General features: G+C 38.2%; 2 protein-coding genes across 2 annotated transcripts in view; one reads left to right on the forward strand and one right to left on the reverse strand.

Moving 5' to 3' along the window:
- The window catches only part of LOC147567164 (uncharacterized), a 58,620-nt gene that overhangs the window by 21,199 nt on the left and 13,446 nt on the right, over positions 1-23,975 (reverse strand). The gene's annotated exons all lie outside the window — the stretch shown is intronic.
- Positions 11,028-13,069, forward strand: LOC147567166 (zinc-finger homeodomain protein 4-like). Its single transcript, XM_086653788.1, has one exon. It carries the CDS (start codon positions 12,038-12,040, stop codon positions 12,830-12,832), a length of 795 nt encoding a protein of 264 aa, XP_086509914.1. The 5' UTR covers positions 11,028-12,037; the 3' UTR covers positions 12,833-13,069.

The following is a 23,975-nucleotide window of genomic DNA, read 5'->3' on the forward strand; positions in this document are numbered from 1 at the left end:
ACTGGATTCTAGCCGCTCCGGAATGTAACCACTCTTGGATTGTAACCACTCTGGAATGTACCAGAATAGTGGATGTAGCGGGTAAAGCACTACCTTCTTGGATTGTAACCGCTCCTGCCACGTGGTCAGTTTGAGTCGATGATCGGTGTTCTCTTTCCGGCGCACCGCCTCCTCCTCCGACGGATTGCCATCTTCCATTAACATATCCGGTTGAAAAGATTTCAATTTTGCAATGTTATCCTTCTCCCATGATAGTACAACTTTGGAACTCATATGGATACTTGGGAAGAAGCTTAAACATGACGGTCTCCCTTTGTGTATGTTTACTTGTCAAGATAACCTAATTGTGATCCGTAATTAATAAATATATGATGCTCAGTAGGATTCCATCATCTCATCCATCAAGAATAACAAAACAAAAGAACTTTATTCTTCATCATTCTGAATCACATAAAACACAGCCTAACTACCATGTCTTGCTTAAACAACAACGTCAACATCATAGATGTCTATAGTATACGGGTTGAACTTCTTGGAATGAACTTTGGATTTTGAATGGTTCCGGTTTATCGGTTGAGAGAGTTGTGAGTTGTTGAAGAAACTCCCAGCAGTTGTCCATGACGAAGCACTCGATCTAAAAGAACTACGAAAACAACAAAAAGATCCTATAGATCAACATAAAACAAGCCCTAAAAGACCAACAAAGTAAATAACCTTTATTAAGAACGAAGCAAGGAAGTCCGGCGAAGGGAAGACCCTTCGTCGGAGAAGCAAGGACGATCTATCTTTCAACATCTCATGAGTGATGTCATCTGAAGTCAGGTACGCCACTTTGTTTTGTTTTCTTTGATGATATATTGGTTTATAGCTCAGATTGAAATTTACACTTTGAACACCCTGGAGAAGTATTTTAAATACTAGAAAAACATCAACTCAAGGTCAAATTGAGTAAGTGTTGGTTTGATACCAGAAAAACGTTCAAAATTAATTAATGTTATTTTCTAGATAGGCAGTTTTGCTTTCAATATTGAGTGGACAATTGAGATTCTCAAAAGCAATCTTAAATATTGAGTTTCTTTCTTGAAGCATCTTAAGGCTGAAAATATGGTTTACATTGAAGAGAGTTTCTTGAAAAACTTAAAAATTTGACACTTGCAAATTTTAAATTTGAGCCTGGTATTGGAGATGCACTTAGTTGGACTTCGTTCAATATCAAAAGAATGTTTAACTAAGATGAAATCTGTTGGGGTCCCTCCTTATAATAAAAGGACTCCTAGTTGGAATAGGATTTCCCTTATTCCTTGTTTGGGGAAAAAATAGAAACTTCTATTTTTTCAAGCCTAAAAAGGAATTCCTATTTCTATTGGTAAACCTCCCTATTTATCATTATAAAAAAGGAATGAAAGGGAAGAGATTATACACAACAACTTCCAGAACAAAGAGAAGTCAGAGAAAGAGAGATTTCTGAAGTGGTTCTTTCAAGAGATAATGAAAGAGCAGAATATTAGTTTGAAGAAAAGAAGATTATTAATCTTGTGAAGCAATTTAGTTTGTGGTTATCTTCTTCAACCTTTAGGAATCTAGGATTTGTTCAAATCCTAAGGAGTAAGAGATTTCTATTTCTTTGTTTCTTTGTTCAGTTTATCCACCATAGGTTTGGTGAAGAGTTGTCCAAGAGTGTTTCTACGCATCTTGAAGAATTGTGTAACCCAATATTTAATTATAGTGGAAGATTTCTGGACTAGGTCCCGTGGGTTTTTACCTTCTAGTTTGGAGGGGTTTTTTGTCACGTTAAATAATCTTGGTTTCTCTACTTTTACATTCACATCGTTTATCTTCATATTCCTGAACAAGTTAATTAGGTTATTTTTTCTAACAAGTGGTATCAGAGCTTAGGTTGGGTTTATTGTTCAGAAATATGGAAGTGAATACTAATCGCATGATTAGTTTAGATGGAGAAAACTACTTGATGTGGAAAGCAAAAATGGAAGATTTGTTATACTGCAAATTCCTAGCTGCACCCATTGAAAATCACGGTACAAAATCGATGAAGATAGATGAAGAAGACTGGAAGGTATTAGATCGTAAGGTTGTTGGATTTATTCGACAATGGGTAGAACCCAGTGTTTTTCATCATGTATCGACGGAGACTTCCGCTTTTAGTCTATGGAGAAAATTAGAAGAATTATATGATCAGAAGACAGCTGCCAAAAAGGCTTACTTGTTCAGAAAGCTAGGAAAATTACAATATAAAGAAGGAACCTCAATTGCTCAACACTTGAATAAGATGAAAAGTCTAGTAAATCAGCTTTCTGCAATGAAGTTAGTTTTGGATGATGAGTTGCAGGCCTTACTTCTTCTAAATTCTTTACCAGATAGTTGGGAGACATTGGTGGTGTCTCTTAGCAATTCTGCTCCTGATGGCATAATGCGTATGAATCACGTAACAGGTGGTTTGTTGAATGAAGAAACAAGAAGGAAATCATCGTCAGACGAGTCTCATTCAGAGGCACTTGTTACAAAAAGATGGGGGAGAGGTAAAAGTAGAAAACCCCATAACCGTGATAAGTCCAGGGGAAGATCAAAACCAGAGAAAGAATTTAGATGTTTTAGTTGTGGAAAAATGGGTCATTACAAGAGTGATTGCAGGAAACCAAAGAAGGAAAATAAAAAGGATGATGAAAAACAAGATAATGTTGCGGCAGTTGCCTCAGGTGATGACATTATCTTACTCTCAGGTTGTGGAGACACTTGCTTATGTATGAATGAGTCAGAACAAGAAACAACATGGTTGGTTGACTCAGGTGCTTCGTATCATGCTATTCCATGTAAGGATTTCTTTAACTCTTACAGAACTGGTGACCTTGGCAAAGTTAGGATGGGAAACTTAGGTTTCTCAAAAATCGTAGGAATTGGAGAAGTGAAAATTGAGACGAGCACAGGAAGTACATTGATTCTTAAGAATGTGAGGCATATACCAGATCTTCGATATAACCTAATCTCTACCGGAGTATTAGATGATGAAGGGTACCACAGTCACTTCGATGATTGAAAGTGGAAGCTCACAAAAGGGTCAATGATGATAGCAAGGGGGAAGAAGTGTTGTACTTTATACATGACTCAAGTAAAACTGTGTAAAGGAGAATTGAATGCAGTTGAAAAAGATTCTTCCACTGATCTTTGGCATAGAAGACTCGGGCACATGAGCGAGAAGGGACTTCAAATCCTTGCTAAACGACAAGACTTACCGAACATAAAAGGTATAAATTTAAACACTTGTTCTCATTGTTTAGTAGGAAAGCAACATAGAGTTTCCTTTCAAAGGAATGCATCTGAAAGAAAATCCAGTGTTTTGGAGCTTGTTTATTCTGACGTTTGTGGACCTTTAAAGGTCAAAACACTTGGTGATGCTTTGTATTTCATTACTCTTATAGATGATGCTTCCAGGAAAGTTTGGGCATATGCCATAAAGACCAAAGATTAGGTACTTGCAGTTTTCAAGAATTTCCACAACATGGTAGAACGGGAGACAGGAAAATCATTGAAGTACATTCGTACTGACAATGGAGGAGAATACATCGGGTCGTTTGAAGAGTATTGCAAAACCCATGGTATTCGACATGAACAGACAGTTCCCAAAACTCAACAACAAAACGGTGTAGCAGAACGCATGAACCGCACTATTGTGGAGAGGATCAGATGTATGTTCTCAGAAGCAAAGCTGCCTAAAAGCTTCTGGGGTGAGGCAATGCGTACTGCATGTTATCTGATTAATTTATCACCTTCAGCACCATTAGATGGAGATGTAGCTGAGAGAGTGTGGGCTGGGAAAGAAGTCAGTTATGAAAACTTAAGGGTGTCTGGTTGCAGGGCTTTTGTGCATATACCTAAAGATTAAAGAGCAAAGCTTGATGATAAAGCCAAGCAATGCATTTTTTTAGGGTATGCAGATGAGAAATTCGGGTACAGGTTATGGGATCCAGTCGATAAGAAGATTATTAGAAGTAGAGATGTGGTCTTTCTTGAGAATCAAACTATTGAGGACTTCGGGAAAGTTGAGAAGCATGAGAATCATAGTAATGATCTCATTGATCTAGATCCACATATCTCTTCTAAGGTTATGCATGATAATGCTGGTGAAGAACAAAATCATGAAGATGAAGCTCATGAAGATGTTCCTATGGGTGATGATGTTAAGCAAGGAACGAAAGTTCAACATGAACCACCAGTTGAATTGAGAAGATCGACTAGAGAGAGAGCACCATCTACCAAGTATCCTCCACACGAGTATGTGATGGTTACAGATAGTGGAGAACCACAATGTTATGAAGAAGCCCTAGATGATGAACACATGAAGGAGTAGTTGAAAGCTATGCAAGATGAAATTGAATCATTGCATAAAAACAACACTTTTAAGTTGGTTGAAAAACCTAAGAATAAGAAAATTCTTAAAAATAAGTGGGTTTTCAAAATCAAGACCGAAGAAAGAAATTCACAACCACTATATAAGGCACGCCTAGTGGTGAAAGGATTTGGGCAGATTAAGGGTATTGATTTTGATGAGATTTTCTCTCCGGTGGTGAAGATGTCCTCTATACGGTTAGTATTGGGATTGGCTGCAAGTATGAACCTAGAAATTGAACAACTGGATGTCAAGACGGCTTTCCTTCATGGTGACTTGGAGGAAGATGTGTATATGGAACAACCAACAGGGTTTGAAGTTAAAGGTAAGGAACACTTGGTCTGTAAGTTAGAGAAGAGTTTATATGGACTGAAACAAGCACCAAGATAGTGGTACAAAAAGTTTGAATCATTCATGAAGGATCAAGGGTATCACAGGACGGCTTCAGATCATTGTGTTTTCGTTCATAAATTTCCTGATGGAGATTTGATTATACTTCTACTTTATGTTGATGATATGTTGATTGTTGGTCAGGATGCTAATAAAATTAGCAGATTAAAGAAGGAACTAAACAAGTATTTCGATATGAAAGACTTGGGTCCAGCAAAACAAATTCTTGGCATGCATATCTCTCGTGATAGAAAAGCTGGAAAACTTTGGCTATCACAAGAAAGATACATTGAGAAGGTTCTAGAAAGGTTCAATATGGACAAGACAAAACCAGTGAGTTGTCCATTAGCCAGTCACTTCAAATTGACTCGTGATCAGTGTCCATCAACTAGAAGTGAGAAAGAAGAAATTGAGAAAATTCCTTATGCTTCAGCTGTAGGAAGCTTGATGTATGCAATGGTGTGTACAAGACCGGACATTGCATTTGCAGTTGGAGTAGTAAGCAGATTTCTTGCCAATCCAGACAAAAAGCATTGGTTAGCAGTGAAGTGGATTCTGAAGTATCTTAGAGGTACGTCTAAAGCTCGTATATGTTTTGGTAATCATAAGCCAGTATTAGTCGGTTACACAGATGCAGACATGGCAGGAGATGTAGACTCTAAAAGGTCCACATCGGCTACTTATTTACATTTTCAGGGGGAGCAGTGTCATGGCAATCTAAATTACAAAAGTGTGTAGCTTTATCTACTACAGAGGCAGAATATATTGGCATTACAGAATGTTGCAAGGAGATGTTATGGATGAAGAGACTGTTAGAAGAACTTGGTATGAAACAAGATAATTATGTTATTCATTGCGACAGTCAAAGTGCCATCCACCTCAGTAAGAATTCTAGTTTCCATTCCAAGTCCAAGCATATAAATGTGAGATACAGTGGATCCAAGATGTTCTTGAAGAAAAGGTGTTGAAGATCGAGAAAATCTATATTGACGACAATGGTTCAGATATGATGACAAAACCATTACCCAAAGGCAAACATGAGCTATGTAGCAGTGTTGCAGGTTTGGGGATGGTAGGTCTCTCTTCATAAGTCGGGAGGGGGAGTTTGTTGGGGTCTCTCCTTATAATAAAAGGACTCCTAGTTGGAATAGGATTTCCCTTATTCCTTGTTTGGGGAAAAAATAGAAACTTCTATTTTTTCAAGCCTAAAAAGGAATTCCTATTTGATAAACCTCCCTATTTATCATTATAAAAAGGGAATGAAAGGGAAGATATTATACACAACAACTTCCAGAACAAAGAGAAGTCAGAGAAAGAGAGATTTCTGAAGTGGTTCTTTCAAGAGAGATTGAAAGAGCAGAATATTAGTTTGAAGAAAAGAAGATTATTAATCTTGTGAAGCAATTTAGTTTGTGGTTATCTTCTTCAACCTTTAGGAATCTAGGATTTGTTCAAATCCTAAGGAGTAAGAGATTTCTATTTCTTTGTTTCTTTCTTCAGTTTATCCACCATAGGTTTGGTGAAGAGTTGTCCAAGAGTGTTTCTACACATCTTGAAGAATTGTGTAACCCATTACTTAATTATAGTGGAAGATTTCTAGACTAGGTCCCGTGGTTTTTTACCTTCTAGTTTGGAGGGGTTTTTTGCCACGTTAAATAATCTTGGTTTCTCTACTTTTACATTCACATCGTTTATCTTCATATTCCTGAACAAGTTAATTAGGATATTTTTCCTAACAAAATCTTCAAATGCTACCCCCGACTTTAGGCTGGGTAGTCAATGAGTGGCCTTACCCTTATACGCAATCTTATGTGAGTATTTTGTAAGTCAACGGTTAGCTTCTTCCTTTTGTTATTTTCTGTTGCAACAGGTTTTTGGAATATTGTATTAAAAAAATATATATACGTTGAATACAATCGGAGGTTTCGATACGCTAAATTTTGGGTGATGAAAAAATCATCCAAAAGGAGTACGAAGAGTCAAGTATGAAGTATATAGTAGTGCATCTAATAGTGTTGGGGTAAGCTAATAATGGTTAACTTGACTATCGGGCTGGCTCGAGCCAAGATCGGCTAGGCGCATCACAACACGGAGCAAACCAGCCTGGGTTATATTCTGGTCACGGGCTAGGATTGATTTTGAGTCTGGAGGTCCAGTCTTGCCTGACTCAATTGTGAGCCCTGGTTGGGGTGAAGGCCCGTCTGAATTTTTTTTCCAGTCACTTATAGGTATTCATAATGAGTCTGATCAATTATGTATGTATGAATATTCATGTTTTTTTCCCTTTGGATGAGAGTTTGAGACGAGTTTCAATGACTTTCAGAAACAAACTCCTCTCGTGAATAATTGTACTCTTTTTTAGAGAACTTTTCGATCATTTCTCTTCCCATAATAAAATTTAAAGTTTCAAAGACGAAATTGAAGATTTCGAAATTGTTTTTATAAGTATACCGGGAGACCAACCCAGTGATCAAAGCCCGACCCGGGGTTTGATAGGCTTGGTCGGAGTCTCTTGTGGGACTAGGATATATGGTTCATGAATGTGACCCAACAGACACTATTTCGGTAGGCCTGGGTTGAACCCTAGACTGACCCGTTTATTTTTGGATTGACCCGACCCAGTAAACACCACAAGTATAGTTTATATCGAAAATATCAAAAGAATAATTTATTTTTCTTATGGCACACGTAACCCTTAAAAAAGTATACAGTATTGCTACCATAAAAGAAAAGTTCCATGCACTTTTATTTTAGATCTTACAAGACACTAACTCAACAAACTAGTGCTTCATGATTAAAGAAACCTGTCCTTCCCATTAACGAGTTTATGAGCTTATACGAGACTACGAGAGGAATGATTTTCGTTGATTGCAGGTGAAAAGTTGAAGCAACATTATAATCCTTCCGGTTGCATGTGCTTGTTGCATCATTCACACAATCAAGTTGCCTAAGTTGGAAATTGCATTTATATGACTAAACGATAAGACATAGGAGGCTAGCTTGCTTCCACTGGTGGCAGGACGGGTTTTCGTGACCTATTGGTCGAATGATAGGGTTCTAGTTGGCTCGGTTCCTCTTTTCCCACTGTGCGTTACTCATCTCACGATCTATCCCCTAGTGAGAAATATTCCCTTGCGAAAGATTTCCTTCAATTCCAAACTTGGTAGTTATCTTGTTGATAGCTTGACTAATAAGCCATATTCTGTAATTCGTGTTAGCAAGGCATATGCTACACTTGGACTTATGTTTCGGCTGACAATACCTACTTAGAGTAATTATTTTATCGGATTCTTTAAAGTTTCATCATCTTTTGGACTCATTCTTTACTGAAGCATGTTTTGTAAGTTTTCTCTAGGAACAAAGTCAATATGATATGATATGCCATATCCTCTAACGAGGTCATTTCTCTCGTAGGTCATCATCAACAGTAATTGCTTTAAACTCCTCTAATATTGTAGATACTGTACCTGGTATTTTAATTGATGGTTCTAGCTTATAATTTGTCTACTATAACTTTAATTACTATACGATTGACTCTTTTAGCAGTTTTTACCTCTGCCATGGATTCATCATCCACATTGAATACGGCAACCAACAAAAACTCTCTAGTTGTTTAGGAAGGCGATTTAATTTTAACCTTAGTCCCTTGGAAATTGTATCTAACAAAGAATCTGTCAAGCTTATTGTTTTTGGAGTTATGTCCCAGAATGAATCTTCGTCCTAATCCAATAATCAATTTGTGAGCCGGTATTGAGGATAGACGTTTTCGCTGTTATGGGTGATATCAAAGAAAAGAGAAAGAGAGAACTTGAGGGTAGTTTCTGCTGATCCAAAAAATGACCATCAGTTGACTGAGGTCAAGAACATACCAAAAGTCCGCCAGTCAACATGCGTCAAGTCAAAAGAGAGGTTGAATCCAAATGAGGTTTGCCACTTAAGACCAGAACTGGGGATCGATACGATTGTCCTAGGCGTCTTAAGTCCTACCCTGACTCAAATACAACCAGATTTGTCCTGGAATTTACGAGAAAACTAGGAAGTCCACGTCAGCAACGCGGATACCTCAATCCCCAAACAAGCGGTAGAAGCATGCCTAATGCTTAGCTACTTAATCCCGAATCTAATCAAAGATTTCAGTTGGTGAAGATCTTAAATATTTAATTAACTTGGGGTTCAAGAGTCTTTCAAGGAGGAAACATCTCAAAAAATTTATCGACTCGGGAACACATCTATCAAGAATCCTTGAATAAAGTAACTCCAAGATATCAAAAATACGGATTAACGCTAAAGAGATACCTTAAAATCTTCTAACTACGAAATAGTAGTTTCAAGCCAACGCGATTGATCTGAACCGCCTCAATCACGCCGCCTCCTTGCAGTCAGTCAAAACAACCTATAAAAGGTAATCAAATCACCTCGAAAAAGGCACGTTTACAACCTTGAACCATATCTCTCAATTCATTGAGTAAGTCTTTAGAGGTTCACTTTATATTTAATTCTTTTAACGGCAAGGGCAATCTGACTGCCTTGAGTGTGGAAATGTTTCTGAAGTCCTTGCAGGTTTTCCCCTAGGTCAAGGGGAGCAACAACAAGATTAATCACAACAATCTGCATCATACACAGTGAGATCTAACATTACAGTCTCATCGTTCTGACTGGTACCAGGTTGACAAATTTTGACATCATCAGTTTCTACTTTTTATGTGGGTCTTGTATATATTATGTTTCCAGTATTTTTGTTTGTAAAGTTTCAAATATTGATAACTCGTTGATTATAAATATACATCAAGTTTTATCGGGTTTTATCATCGAAATCATTCATCAAATCTTCTCAATTGCTTATGGGTAATCACTTGGTAGCTTATCTTATAATTAACGAGCAGATAAACATACTACTTTAATCTGTTTAGTGAGGTAAACATTGAAGCAACGGCAAGAATATGTTATTTTTTTACTATTTTAAGTCCACAAGCAATCAATTTTGTTGACTTAACATAGTTCACCATTTATATAGGCTACAAAGTAGACTAGAACTTTAGAACTAGAGAAGAAGAATAAGAGCTTCCTTAAAACTTACTTTTGTCAAGTTCCTTCCTTCCAAGCGACATTACTATATATTTCTTAAATGTATTAATCTACTTTTGTCAAGTTCCTTCCTTCCAACCGGAATGATGAACATCCAAAAATAAGAAAATAAAACTTTTAAAGAGAAAGAAAAGAAAATTTATGTTTTTAGAGATTGAAAGAGATGAAGAAGATAAAATGTGAAAAACAAAATAAGAATGATGAAGAAGATTTTTGGATGTATAAATAAGAAGAAAGAAGGAGTTGAAACAAAATATAATGGGAGGGATCCAAAAAAATTGGCTGAAATTTCGTCAAAAAATGGCGCCATTTTTGAATTTTCAGAAAATCTGAATGTTTCTCTGACATGACGTCATGTACGGGGAATTAATTGCTTCGCTGCCGTCCCGTGGAGGGGTAAAAGATGGATAAATAAAATAAAAACCAGAAAACTGTGAGCTGTCCTGACAATTTGGACTGGGTTATAACTTTTTTTTTTGGACTGGAGGTAATGCTTATTTACCCTCCATTTTTTGGGCCTCTCACTCAAAAAATATGGTATAACTTTGTTTGTTTTATTATCTTTTTTAATTGTTTTATTATCTTTTTTAAAGGACAAGATCAATCCGTCTTTCTAGTAAAAATAGATACATACATTTATAACACCTAAAATGTAAGAGAAAATGATCAAATGATCAAATGCCGGACCACAACCCGGGCATAGCATCAGGGCTCAAATTTATGGTAAACTTGATTTTAGGTATCTAAATATATGAGTAAAATTCACTATTTTTCTTTTTTCAAAGTATCTGTTGAGGGTGGGGTCAGTTTCTCTCTCTTCATTTACTCTCTCTAACTCTCTCATGGCCTATACACTCTGACACTGCCTTCTGTGTGGCTTAAGCTTGATTCCTGAATCCTGATAGTGCAAGCAAAGCAAGCACTTACTTTTTGTTTTTACCATCTCTCTCTCCTAAACCCTCCTTGTTTTCATCTTTATGTAAAAATCTGCTTATATCCCACTTGCTTTCTCTCTCCTTCCCTATGTTTTGTGTTCTTTGTCACACTACTATAAGGCTATAACCCTCCTACTTAATGCCTCACTTGCCATCAAAACTCACTTCATTTTCCCCTCATCTCTTCTCTTATGTCTTTCTCTTACTAATCTCTCTCTCTCTCTCCTTTAACATCTAGCTAGGTTGAATTCCATCTACCCAATTATCTTCTTCTAAACCCCTTATCAGTTTTTGTGTGGAAGATTTTTTTGAGGCTCATTCTCTCACAATTTCTATTTTCTAGTTAAGGAAACAAAAGGATGTCTCATTCTAATCTTCCATCATCATCATCATCATCATCATCATTTTCTTTTGATATTTAGAGACTCTTAATAGCTCTCTTCCTATCTCTAGGGATGGAGATTTTTAGAGAGAGAGGAAACAAATTGCCTTGTTAATCTAGCTACACCTTCCAACCCCAAGAGAGAGAGAGGCATTTCAAAGTCTAGCTTAAGGACCATTTCATCTTTCCTTCTTCTATGAAATGGTTTTTCACTTTCAAGAGTCTCTCTACCCCTAAAGATAAATAATTTTGTCTATCTTTCTTCCCATCTTTCTTCTTTTTTTGAACTCACAAGTCACACCCAAACCAAACCTAAAGGGTAAAGAAGAGAGACAATAACTAGTGAATAGTTAACAACCTAGCTAAGGAGTGTCAAATCCTTAGGTACCTTTTACTAATTACCTTGATTGCTTTTTTAACTTGTCTTCTCTCATAAAAGTAGTATAGATCATGATTATTTAGTTAGGTCTAATTTTCTCTAAAACATATGTTTCCTAGTTCCCCATTATAATATCTTCTCTTTTGTTGTTTTCTTGTCTTGGTAGTGAGAAAAATGGGATAATAGTATAGTGTTGTCAAGAATCTCAGAGTTGCAAGTATTTTAGTCCTTAGTCTAGGAAGAGAGAGAAATAGAGATAAAGAATAGGGAGCACTTGATTAAGACATGTTTTTAAGAACCCATGACTAAAACAGAATTCTAATTAATCATTTCAAGAAAACCAACTTGTGTTCTGTCTTTCTTTCTTCTTTTTTGGTCTCCAACCCAACAGACACCCCAAGCAAACATTCATAAACCAAAAGAGCTCTAGAGAGAGAAAGAGAGAGTGAGAGGGGAGTATAGCAATGGATCTTTCTAGTCATGAGATTCCAATCCCAATAAGCAGCGCCTATGGTGGAGGACATGGTCATGGTCCCATTATCCAACATGACCCTCAACCTCAACTCCCTTCCAATGGCCCTGCCACAGCCCCTACAATAGAAGGTGGTCATACACCCTACCAGAAGGTGAAGTACAGAGAATGCTTGAAGAACCATGCCGCAGCCATGGGTGGAAATGCAATAGATGGGTGTGGTGAGTTCATGCCAAGTGGAGAAGAAGGTACCCTTGAAGCCCTAAAATGTTCAGCCTGCAACTGTCATAGAAACTTCCATAGAAAAGAGATAGAAGGTGGAGCCTCATCTTGTGATTGTTATCACCACCCACATCTCAACAAAAGGAAAATTATTGTTGGCCATCACAAAGTCTTGGGATCAGAAGCTTTAGGGTACCCTACAGAGACAATAATCCCTTCAAGAGCACACCAATCTCACCACCACCACCACCCAATGATATTACCTTACAACTTTGGGTCACTTCCTTCTGACTCTGATGAACAAGAAGGTGGTGATCATGTGATTTTGGCAAGACCTACCCAAATCATTAAAAAGAGATTCAGGACTAAATTCTCACAAGATCAAAAAGAAAAGATGTTCAATTTTGCAGAAAAAGTTGGATGGGGTTTACAAAAGCTAGAGGAATCTGTTGTACAACAATTCTGTCAAGAGATTGGAATTAAGAGGAGAGTACTCAAAGTTTGGATGCATAACAACAAGCATAATTTGGCTAAGAAGAATATTATTTCTAATTCCATTACTTGAACTATTCAACTAGCTTGTTTCTCTCTCGTGATCTCACCTTATTTTCTCTTTCTAGTTTGTGCTTCTCCCTCTCTACTTGATGTATGAGTTTGATAGCTTATAGCCATGAGTTTGCTCAGACTACTTTTTCTTTTCTGCTATGTTTTTTATGTCACCATTTTATATTATTGTAGTTTACTTACAGATTTGGTTTAATCAATAGAGAGGCTGAGAAGAAACTCTTCTTTTTCAAGTAAACCAATGTTTGGCTAGGCATTTTGTTTCTTCTATATATGACTTGGGATCTTTCTCTCTCTCTCTCTCGCTCTCTCTGTCTTTCATACATTTCAATAAATAACATGATCAATGGAGTCTATGAGCAAACATATATTTACTCGTGGGAGGTGAAAATCTTAATCAACCATTAAAATTTAGTACAATAGATAGCATGGAATTGGTTTTGATTAAAGAACTTAATAAACAGATAAAATAGGCCGTATTCTTTTGTTTGTTATTCTTTTTATGTTGGGAAAAACGCGTCTAGTCGACGCAGAGGAAATATAAAATTTCCCCCTTTGTGTTAGTTACGAAGATAATATAAAGAATAGTGGTAGCAATAAACAAAGAACTGAAAGTAAATAAGACAACGATTTTTAACGTAGAAAACCTCCACAATATGAGATGTAAAAAACCACGGGATTAGTAGTCCAACCAAATCAACTATAATAAGCAATTGAGTTTCAGACTACGCCCTCCTTGTTTAAAAGAACAAAATCCGAGACTCAGACTCCAAAAGGGATCAATCTCAAACACGAAGAAACCCTCGCGAGAAAGATCAAAACATCCCAGAAATATGAAGTCTAAAACGATCCTAAATTCACTAGGATCCCGACCACCAAATATCAATCACACTGTACAAATACTAGATGCACAAGTCAGGAATACCTCTACAAAGTTTCAGCTTAACCGGGGAAGATCTTATCGTCGGATTTTCCGAACAACGACGACTATGCGTCCTGAAAAAGTTCAGCCCCTTCTTCTCTGCAACCTCTTTCTCTCTCCTCTCTTCTCTTACGTGTTTCTATTTGTGCTCTCTCTTTCTAATTAAGATTAAGGAAGTGTTTATAGACTTCCCCTTAACCCTAATTCTACCGACCTAAGTCACCAACCCTAAGAAACTCGACTTGGGACTGGGTTTGGTTTACTAGACCAAACCCAACTAGGTTTCCCCACGAGGAGGAAAAACCCAACAAATTCCTCCTCTGACTAGGTGGGAGACACAATCAACCCTGTCGTCCCTCTGCATCCCTGGACAACCAGCCCCGCTATCCCTCGACAGACCTCCAACTTCCCCTTCGGCAGTGCCTTCGTCATCATATCAGCTTCGTCATCGTCTGAATGAACTTTAGCCAGCTCTAACTCCTTGGAAGCAACCACATCGGGTATCCAATGATACCTCACATCGATGTGCTTCGAACGTGAATGAAACGTCGAACTCTTACCGAGATGTATTTCACTTTGACTGTCACAAAGAAATATATACTTATCTTGATTGAATCCGATCTCCTCAAGATAATTCTTTATCCACAACAACTCCTTACAAGCTTCTGTTGCGACTATAAACTCAGCTTCAGTGGTAGAAAGTGCAACACACTTTTTGAGCCTTGACTGACATGCTACAGCTCTCCTTGCAAATGTTACTAAGTAACCTGAAGTAGACTTCTTTGAATCAATGTCCCCAACCATATCAGCGTCTGTATAACTAACCAATAATGACTGATCAGCTCCAAAAGTAAGCTTCAAACCAGAAGTCCCTCGAAGATATCTCAAAATCCACTTCACTGTCGTCCAATGTTCCTTCTCCAGATTAGAAAGAAACCTACTAACAGTACCAACCGCATGAGCTATGTCTGGCCTGGTACACACCATAAAATACATCAGACTACCAACTGCAGAAGCATATGGAACCTGAAGGATACATCCGTTCGTTCTGAAGGAGATGTCCTTTTGAAGAAGTGTCCTTCGACCAAGATAACAATGCGATCAATTTGTCAGCTAGGATAACGATGAACTAATTCGAAAGATCATCCAGTTCTGTCGAATTAGGGATCGTAATGTTTGCTAAAAGCCGCTTACGACCGTCGGATCACTTCGGTGATTCACAACTAATATAGATCGGATCCTACAACGGGTTACACATAAGAGTGGTAGCTTGATCGGAGAGATTTGGCTAGTGGGATCTAGGCTAAAGATGGATTGGATCCAACTAAATTGGCCAAAAGGGTTCGAATCACGATTCGGAACAAAGATAGAAAGAACCGGGCTCGAAAAGGGCTCCCGGAAGAAGGTTCAAAGAGTCGGCCATATGATGGCCGACCAAGGTGAGTTGGCCGACTAGGCCAAACCCATAGTGGGTTGATCTGGCTGACCAGGGCAAACCCATAGTGGGGTGATCTTGCAGACCACACTAAGGGAAACCTTCAATTACCCCGAAAGGGTATTATCTTTTTTGGGCCCAATAGAATCCAAATTTGAGTCGGACTCTTATATAGGGGTTCTCTATATAAGGGCCAGTTGGAGAACATAATAGGTGTGGAATTTTCTCAAAGAAAATCAACTCTCTCAGACATTTTAGATATAGAAGATTTTAGAGAAAAGAACTTTCATTCTATCTATCTAGTCAAGAAGAAGGGTTCTTCTCAACCTTCCAATAAGTTCTAGCAGACATTAAGTAAGGGAGATCAAGTTAACCTACTCGGTGTCTCAAGTAGAAGATCTATAATTGGAGCTCTTGATCTTTGCATGCGATTGGAAAGGTTCGAGGGAAAAAATTGCGATTAAGGTATTCTTTTTCCCGATTCTATTTTCTTATTAGTTCTTGCATATGATCTTGGTTAGCTAGTGTTAAACATAAGATGTTTGAGATTCCGCTTGCAGCACTAGTTAGAGTCTTAGTGACCTATAAAACCCAACAGTGACATCACGAGCCGGTTGCACGAACTAACTTTGACTGGACGAATTAGATTCTGACTCGATAAATTAAATAGTTATGTTTGAATACAGATTCAGACATGAAGTTTGATTAGTTTAAATTAGATTTAGACGTAATCGAATAGAAATTGACAAGTTGTTTGTTTTGAAAAAAGTTTTACAAAACCTGCTGTTTTTTATGATTCTTCATCAACAACAGCAGTTGGAGTCGATTCAAGAAAAGAAGAAGAAGAAGGCTGGAACGGGAGTTTCTATAAAAGGAAATAGAAACAGCCAGTCTGGACCGGCAGGACGCGTCTGGCCGGTCCGAGCATCCCAGGAAATATTCCCAAGACGCAGGAATGTCGGACTGGGAATATCCCAGTCCGAACCTAGCTGGGAGTCCGAGACCAGGACGTCTCAGACGTCCCAGACCAGGACGTCTCAGACGTCTCAGACGCGTCTAGGTCTAGGGCCGAGACTAGAACCGAGTGTTTAGGACGCGTCTGAGATCCCAGCATGACTCGGCTTACGACCGAGACTTAAACCTAGCATCCAGACGCGTCTAACACGTCCCCAGCATCTCAAACTTCATGTCCGAGATGGTTGTAACTCGGTCAGACGCGTCTAGGGCGCGGCTGTGGCTATGTGGTGAAGGATATATGTCCTTAGAGTCTGAAGGTATATCCTTCTAAAGGAATGTCCTTCAACCAAGATGGCAATGCGTATGATTTGGCTCATAGGATAATGATGATTTTATTGTAAGATCAATCAATCTGGTTCAATTAGGAGTCGTAATGCTTAACTAGAAGCCGCTTACGATTGTCGGATCACTTCTGTCATCCGCGGCTAACATAGACCGGATCCTACAACGGGTTACACATAAGAATTGGTAACTTGAACAGTGAGAATAGATTGTTGGAAACTTGTAGATAGATGGTTATGATCCAGTCTAAAAGATAGAAAGAATCGGGCTCGAAAAAGAAGTCTGAAAAGGTAAAAACCCACTTTTAAGGTGCAACCAAGGGATTCCCTTAAGGGGAGATCCCTGGCCGGCCTAATTAAAGGGGTGGGCCGGACAGATCAAACCCATTAAGGGCTTCTTCTGGCCGGCCATACAATGGGGAAACCCTAATTAAGGTTTTCCCCATATTAAAGAGTCCCGGTTAGTTTAACACTAACTTGTGTTTATCTTTTCTGAAGGGACTTTTAGGATTCCTTATTTGAGTAGGACTCTAGTAAGGTAATGCCTATATAAAGCCCCATTATGAGTTCAGAAAAGGTGTGAAATTTTCTCAGAAGAAAATCATCTCTCTCACACATCTTAGAGAGAAAAAGATTTTGGAGAAAAGTTGTCATTATTTCTATCAAGTCTAGAAGAAGCAGTTTTTCATCTCAGCCTTCAAGAAGGTCCTAGCTGACTTAAATAAGGGAATTCGAGTTATACAATTTGGTGTCTCAAGTAAAGGAACTCCACTTGAAGCTCTTTATCTTCCAAATACTGGTCGGAATTTAGTTCGTGGGAAAGCAAATTCAGGTATTCTTCTTCATTCTAGTTCATTCATATGTTCATGTATAGATCCTGGACAACCTAGTGTTAATCATAAGATGATTGAGATTACGCTACCAACACTAGTAACATGATGAGGTTATGTATTAGATACGTGTAATTCCCAGCAGTGGCATCACGAGCTGTTTGCATGAAATTATATTTGGGTAGAACGAATTAGATTCGAACTTTAGATTGATATATAGAATTGTTTGAATAAAGATTCGGACAAAATTTTGATTAGTTTGAAAGGTTTTAAAACACTTTCAAACATGTATTTGAAAGGGTTTCAAAGCATAAAATAGTCAAAATTATATGTTTTTGGAAAGGGTTTTCGAAAACGGAACTAAAGGACTAAAAATTTTGAAAAACGAATTTCAAAATCAGGGATTTTGGGTGGTGAATAGTGCAAAAACAGCAGCTAAACACCAATAAAACCAGGAAAAAGAAGGTTGGAAGAGAGGTTTTTGGAAATCTCCAAAAAAATCTCTAGTCGGACCAGCCAGGACGCGTTTCCGAACGGTCCAGTTGGCATCGTGACAGCGTCCCGAGACCGCGGAACGCGGGGCCGGAAGTCCCGGTCCTAATAAGACCGCGACTCCTAGTCCCAACCGAACTGGGTGTCCGAGAGAATATCTCGAACATCCCAGACGCGTCTTGGACACGTCTGGGATTCCCAGCTGGTCTCGGTCGAGGACCGAGACCAAGGGCGCGTCTCCAGGCGCATCTAAATGCGTCTGGAAGCTTTTAGACGCGTCTAGACGCAGTTGGAGGATCTAGACACGTCTAGGACGCGTCTGGCGCATCCGAGCACGTCTCAGACTTGGAGTTCGAGACGACTTGTTCCGTCCAAGGTACTGGACGCGTCTAGGACGCGCCCATGGCGTCTCAGACTTGGAGTTCGAGACGGGCAACTTCCGTACTTGGATCGAGCATGGCCTAGGGACATGCCGAGCTAGACCGCGTCTAGGACGCAACTAGCCCAAGCCAACCGACTTGGTCTAGGACCACTCCTTATAAGTCCAGAATTTTGACTAGCTTGACCGAGACTAGTCAAAGGACATTTTGACTAAGTTTGACTTGAGTCTTTTCGAGCTTGACTTGGACCCATTGGGCCTTGAATCGAGAGGGAATTTTTTCTTGCCTTTTCTTCCAATCCCAAAACACACTTTTTCCGACATGACCCAAGCTATCCGAGAGCCCAAAACGGAGTTTTTCCGAGTTTGATTTTTGAAATCACAAAGGAAGAAACTAAGTGGGCCATAAGTCCGAATTTTACGAAAATTGACTTAGAAGCCCATTAGACATAGATATGTCACAATATCCCACGATTAGCTATACGGAACATAGCAAAACCTAGAAATGAATCTAGGTCACATACTTTATTTATGATTGTCATATATTTTTTATGTATATGTGAATGCGTAGTGTAGTATTGCCTTTAGTTAAGTAAATGATTCTTGTTTCTAAGCACGAACGAGTATGTGCCCGAATAATACTTAGAGTATAGGGTCTAGAAAAACCATTGATGAATTGAATGATGAGATCATGATTTGGGTGAGAGTAATGAATGGTGGTTCAAGGACGAAAACCCAAAGAACCGTTAGGCGAACAAGAATAAACTAAAAGATGAGATCTTTTAGGAAGGCTCTACTAAGATTTTACAGAAAATCTTACGAGAATTCACATAAAAACTTACGTATGAAAATCACGAATGGTTACGATAAAGTTCACAGTAACGCAAACCTGATAAAATACGTAATAATCCCTAAAAGAATTTTGAGTATAAGCCTACCCAAAAATTAGACACCTGTTGATCCCTTGTTCATCGATGGTGGGTCTGCCTCCGCAGAGTGCCAACTTTTATCTCAGGACAATACGGGTAAATCTATGAAGAAGTCTACGTGTCTAAACTGGTTTTACTCAACGAATCAGCAAAAGGGTTTTGGATTTCGAGGCAAAGGATTAAGTTTGACACTCAAGTGTGAAACTAATCAACCAAGAGTCATAGGAGCATGATCAATAAAGATGTTACTCACCCAGGACGACAGGGTTAAGGGCAGTGCACTAGTACGCTTAACTTCGAAGAATTAGGATCTTGGAATCGTATTATTCAAACAAGGGATGGAGAATTTTGAATAATATGGCAAAATTGGAAATTTTGATAGGATAACGAGTTTAAGTCACTTTGCATTCTTTACATGTAGTTTAATTATGACATTCGACGATATCTTCAACCTCTACACCGTGATGGAAAAATTGAACAACACAAACTACGTCCAATGGGAAAGAAATCTGAGAAAGGTTCTCGGAAGAAGAGCAGAAGTATTAGACAGACGGATCCCGGAAATTACAGAAACCTCTTCTAAAGAGGAACGTGAGCAAACTGACATTATCAAGATAAACTCAGGACCAGTGACAGCGCTAATGCTAGTATCCATGGAAAGGGAATATCAAGAAACTTTCATTGACATGGATGCATATAGCATCATTCAACAACTAAGGATTATGTTCAAAACACAATGTCAGATGGAAAGATTCAAGATCTTTTCATACATACTTGGTAAATGCCAGAAAGAAGGGGAACCAGTTCGACTTCATGTCTTAAGCATGATGGACCGTCTAAATGACTTGAAGTGGTTGGGATCCCTTATGGATGTTTATACGGCAATTGACACAATCTTGCCGTCCCTTCATGATAGATTTGAGCAAGTAAGGAACAATTTTAAACAAAATTTTGGATTAGTATCACTGGAAAGATTGCTTGCTATTCAGGAAGTAGCCGAAAGCAAATTCGAAGTACCTAGAAATACAGAAGAAATTCTTATTGTTCAAGAAGGTACCGACTCGGGAACGGAAGGCGTTAGGATTAGGATACGCTCTAGGACAAGAAGGGGTGGGCGAGTCCGAAGACCTAGAACGATCCTTCCTAACAAGAACTGTATATTCTATGGTAGCAGATCTCATATATGGATAAGAGATTGTCCACGCTACCAAAAAGAGCTGAACCACGGAGTTGGAAACTCCGGACAAGGTAAAAATGTTAAAAGTTGATTCAATTAAATACAATTCCCTTAAAGGTATTGGATACCTAACGCTCATCTCATTATGAATGACAGGAGCAAATGGGCGCTGAGTATTTAACTGAAAGGAGATGAACCTGTCGAAGATTCAAGGAAGCAGGAGATGAACCTGTCGAAGAGTCAAGGAAGCAATAGTTGTTGAGAAGGTTCTAGAAGGATTTTAAATCTCCTATAGGCATTACATTTATTAGATATTAGTAATTTTTCTTTCCTTTTGAAAATCTCTCTAAAATTGGATTTATGACAAATAAAGTATTTAGATTCAATATTTTATGATGTTCTTAAGAAAAGTACATATTTCAACTTATAAACATTAATGACCGAACGATTCAATTAGTTATTCTAATCTAGTCAGACAACTAGGATGAACATGAAATTCGAAAGAATAAACATGGTTCAAACTAACCGATCTGACAAGATCTCTTATGACAAAACAGAGGTCAATTAATCACTAAAACTTATGTTGGACATAAGATAGTGGTTAATGTGACTAGAATCAACTAAGTGCTCGAATTTAGGAAAAGTTTTAGAAACTTCACCTAAATCCAGTAATGAATCAGTATGACTAAAATATTGATAAGATCAATAGTCTAAGTCATAACAAGTCTTCCAAAGCGATAGTGTCTAAATAAAAACTGCATAACCACAAGAAACCAAAAAATGCTATAGAAATTGAAAGAATTCCATACGAATATGGATTTTAAAAAGATTCTAAAATAGCTTCTCAATTGTAGTCTGAGAACTTCGGATATAGTTTCTTCTTCTTCAAAAGAAGAAATATGGGGGTTTTCCCTCACAACATCGAAACAAAATTAGATTGTTGCTCTCGATGGTGTCTTCCTTGAAAAGAGTTGTTGAAGAAGACAAGTGGGAGAAAATATTCTAATCGAGCTACAAAAGAACACAATGGGAGTACGAGAAACTCACCTAACTTCTTAAGATAAGTTAAGAAGGTTCTACGACATTGTTCAGAAAACCTCATTGAGTCTTCAGAAGACTCAAATAAACTATAGCAGAACCAGACTCTGAAAATTGACTAAGAGTCAATGGAAAGTAAGAGTTGGTATCTAAACATTCATAAAAGAAATTCAAGGGTTGATTTTCTGAAAAGAATGGTTGGATTCTTGTTCGACAAGAGGGTAAATGGGAGTGAAACAAGTAAGTTTCACGTCCTATATGTGAGACATATGAGAATTGAGAAAACAGTTAAAAGAACTGACTCAATAAGACACCAGACGAGGGTAAATAAATAAATCAGACATCGAAATCTATAAAGTTATAGATTAACAGATGATAAGACTCATTCAAAAGAAGTTTTGAAGAAGTCCAACTAGAAATACTCTTAGAAAGAGATTCTACCCATCTATCATGGATCACTGCTAAGCAAGAAATTAGAACTTGGAATTTTGATGAGCAAAAGCACATATGAGGGAACACTTATGTCACAAAACATAAAGATCGATTATAAAGATGATCGATGTTTACCCACACATCTAAAAATACATAAGTATTTGATGTCGTCGCCCATAAACAATAGAGAAGTTCCAAAGGATACTTGGAGTATCTAAGAAAGTATCTCTTAAAGTAAAACTTGAAGAAAGTCATAAAAGCAATCTTCCGAAAATAATAGGAATCTTTTAGGAAGGACAATCATGTGAAAAATAATTTTTCATAGTGGGAGTCATTGCAAACTCTACTAGTAAAGAAAGAACAATTAGGACTTAAGAAGTGTTAGTTTCAGTTTAAGAAAACTGACATTATCGTAAAAGCTGACGAAGGCGTTCTTCAACATGATAATGATAAGCAAAGTGAAAATGAAAAGTGGATTAAATCCACAAAACTAAACTGTCACCTTAGATCGAACATGGAAGATGTATGAATCTAAGGAGTTAGGGTCATGAAAGACTTCCCTAAGAGACTTGTAAAATTGAGCACGTAAAGAGTTTACGTGGGGAACTCACTTTTACAAAATCTTGTTATCCGAAATAAATTAAATTTATTTCGTCATCTAAATTTTGGTTTAGAATTTAGACGGTAGTTTAAAAATGACGGAAAGTTCCAGGCAGGTTTGTTAGATACGTGATCTAATGAAAGAAACCATGTTAAGTGAACATGGAAGCATTCCGTTATAAAATAACCCTAGTCCAGGACATCGATTGGACAACGATGACTTAAAAAGACTAGCATGAGTGATTGACAAGATAACGCTGTTTCTTGGGCTATAGGAATTAGAGAATTCAAGCCAACTTCATGGGTGTATAAAGATACGCTGGAACCCACCAAGTGAGAATACTTCAAGAAGTTGAAGATATGAACGTCATAACTCTCATTTAGCAAATCAAAGAGATTCCTCAAAACATGAGTACTCGCTTGTTTTATGTAAGGAATGTCAAGCCTTGGTCCCGTCAAACGCCGCGCCGTAACAAGAGGTTATAAAAACGGAAGCCGGGTAAGACAGGATAGACATGAAATTGAGTGGGAGTACAAGAATGGAATATGTCTTCCTAACGAGAGTTAGGATGAATTATCTCTAGGCCACTTGAGGAGTGACAACTGGAAATGCATGGCCGTGCTCAAATGGATTAAAAGTTAATCATTTGATTTGACAGTTTGTCCTCCCGATCAAGAAAGTCTGATAAGTACGACGTATCAGATGAGATATGAGAGACCTGGGAATCGAGCATTGCACTTGTTCAAAGTACAAGTGGGAGACTGAAGGATATATGTCCTTAGAGTCTGAAGGTATATCCTTCTAAAGGAATGTCTTTCGACCAAGATAGCAATACGTATGATTTGGATCATAGGATAATGATGACTTTTGATGAGACATGGAAATGTCCCATCTGAGTCTCTTAATTTAGACAAGTTAGCCTCTCTAGAGCAGTTACTCTCACGAATTACTCTCTTTTATGTTCAGGTACCTTTTTACAGAGTTATGCGTGCAAAACGGATAAAGTCGGAAAGAATACAGACTAGGGGCATTTTGGTCATTTGTTGATTCTGACTTCTTGGTCAGGATTAGTGTTCGGATGGAAAATAGAGTCCAAGACGAGCCCGTAGGCGAAAACAGAAGTCAAATCGGAGTCCGGACGGGCAATTTAGGTGAAGTCAAAGTTTGATTCATAATCTGTCGGGCAAAAGGTCAACACAAATATACCAGTGACAGGTGGCGTCGATCCAACATACCTGGTGATATTTCGGTATACTGGTGGGACACGAGAGGGTCACTATCGGATCAAGACCGAGCTCTAATTTAGTGTAACGCGGTACACAAAAACACGGTACTCCCGCCAAGATCTAACGGCGACTGATATGCACGCGTGTTGATTAGTCCATCCGACGGCTTCTCCACTCAACACCAGTACTCCCTGACCCGAAACCGAATATTGGCACAGTTCTCTCATACTTTCTCTTATCTTCTCCAACAAATCAGGAAAGAAAAAGAGTTTTGAAAACTAGAGAGAGAGAAGCCGAGAGAGAGATGTAATCAAAACAGAACCGAGAGGGAGGGGATTCGATCAGCATCTCTCTATAAACAGAGAGGAGACAGAACATAGAAAAA

Source organism: Eschscholzia californica, unplaced genomic scaffold (genome assembly GCF_041429995.1).
Source record: "Eschscholzia californica isolate CP2 unplaced genomic scaffold, dmEscCali1.0.p SCAF_1, whole genome shotgun sequence".
Lineage (NCBI taxonomy): Eukaryota > Viridiplantae > Streptophyta > Magnoliopsida > Ranunculales > Papaveraceae > Eschscholzia > Eschscholzia californica.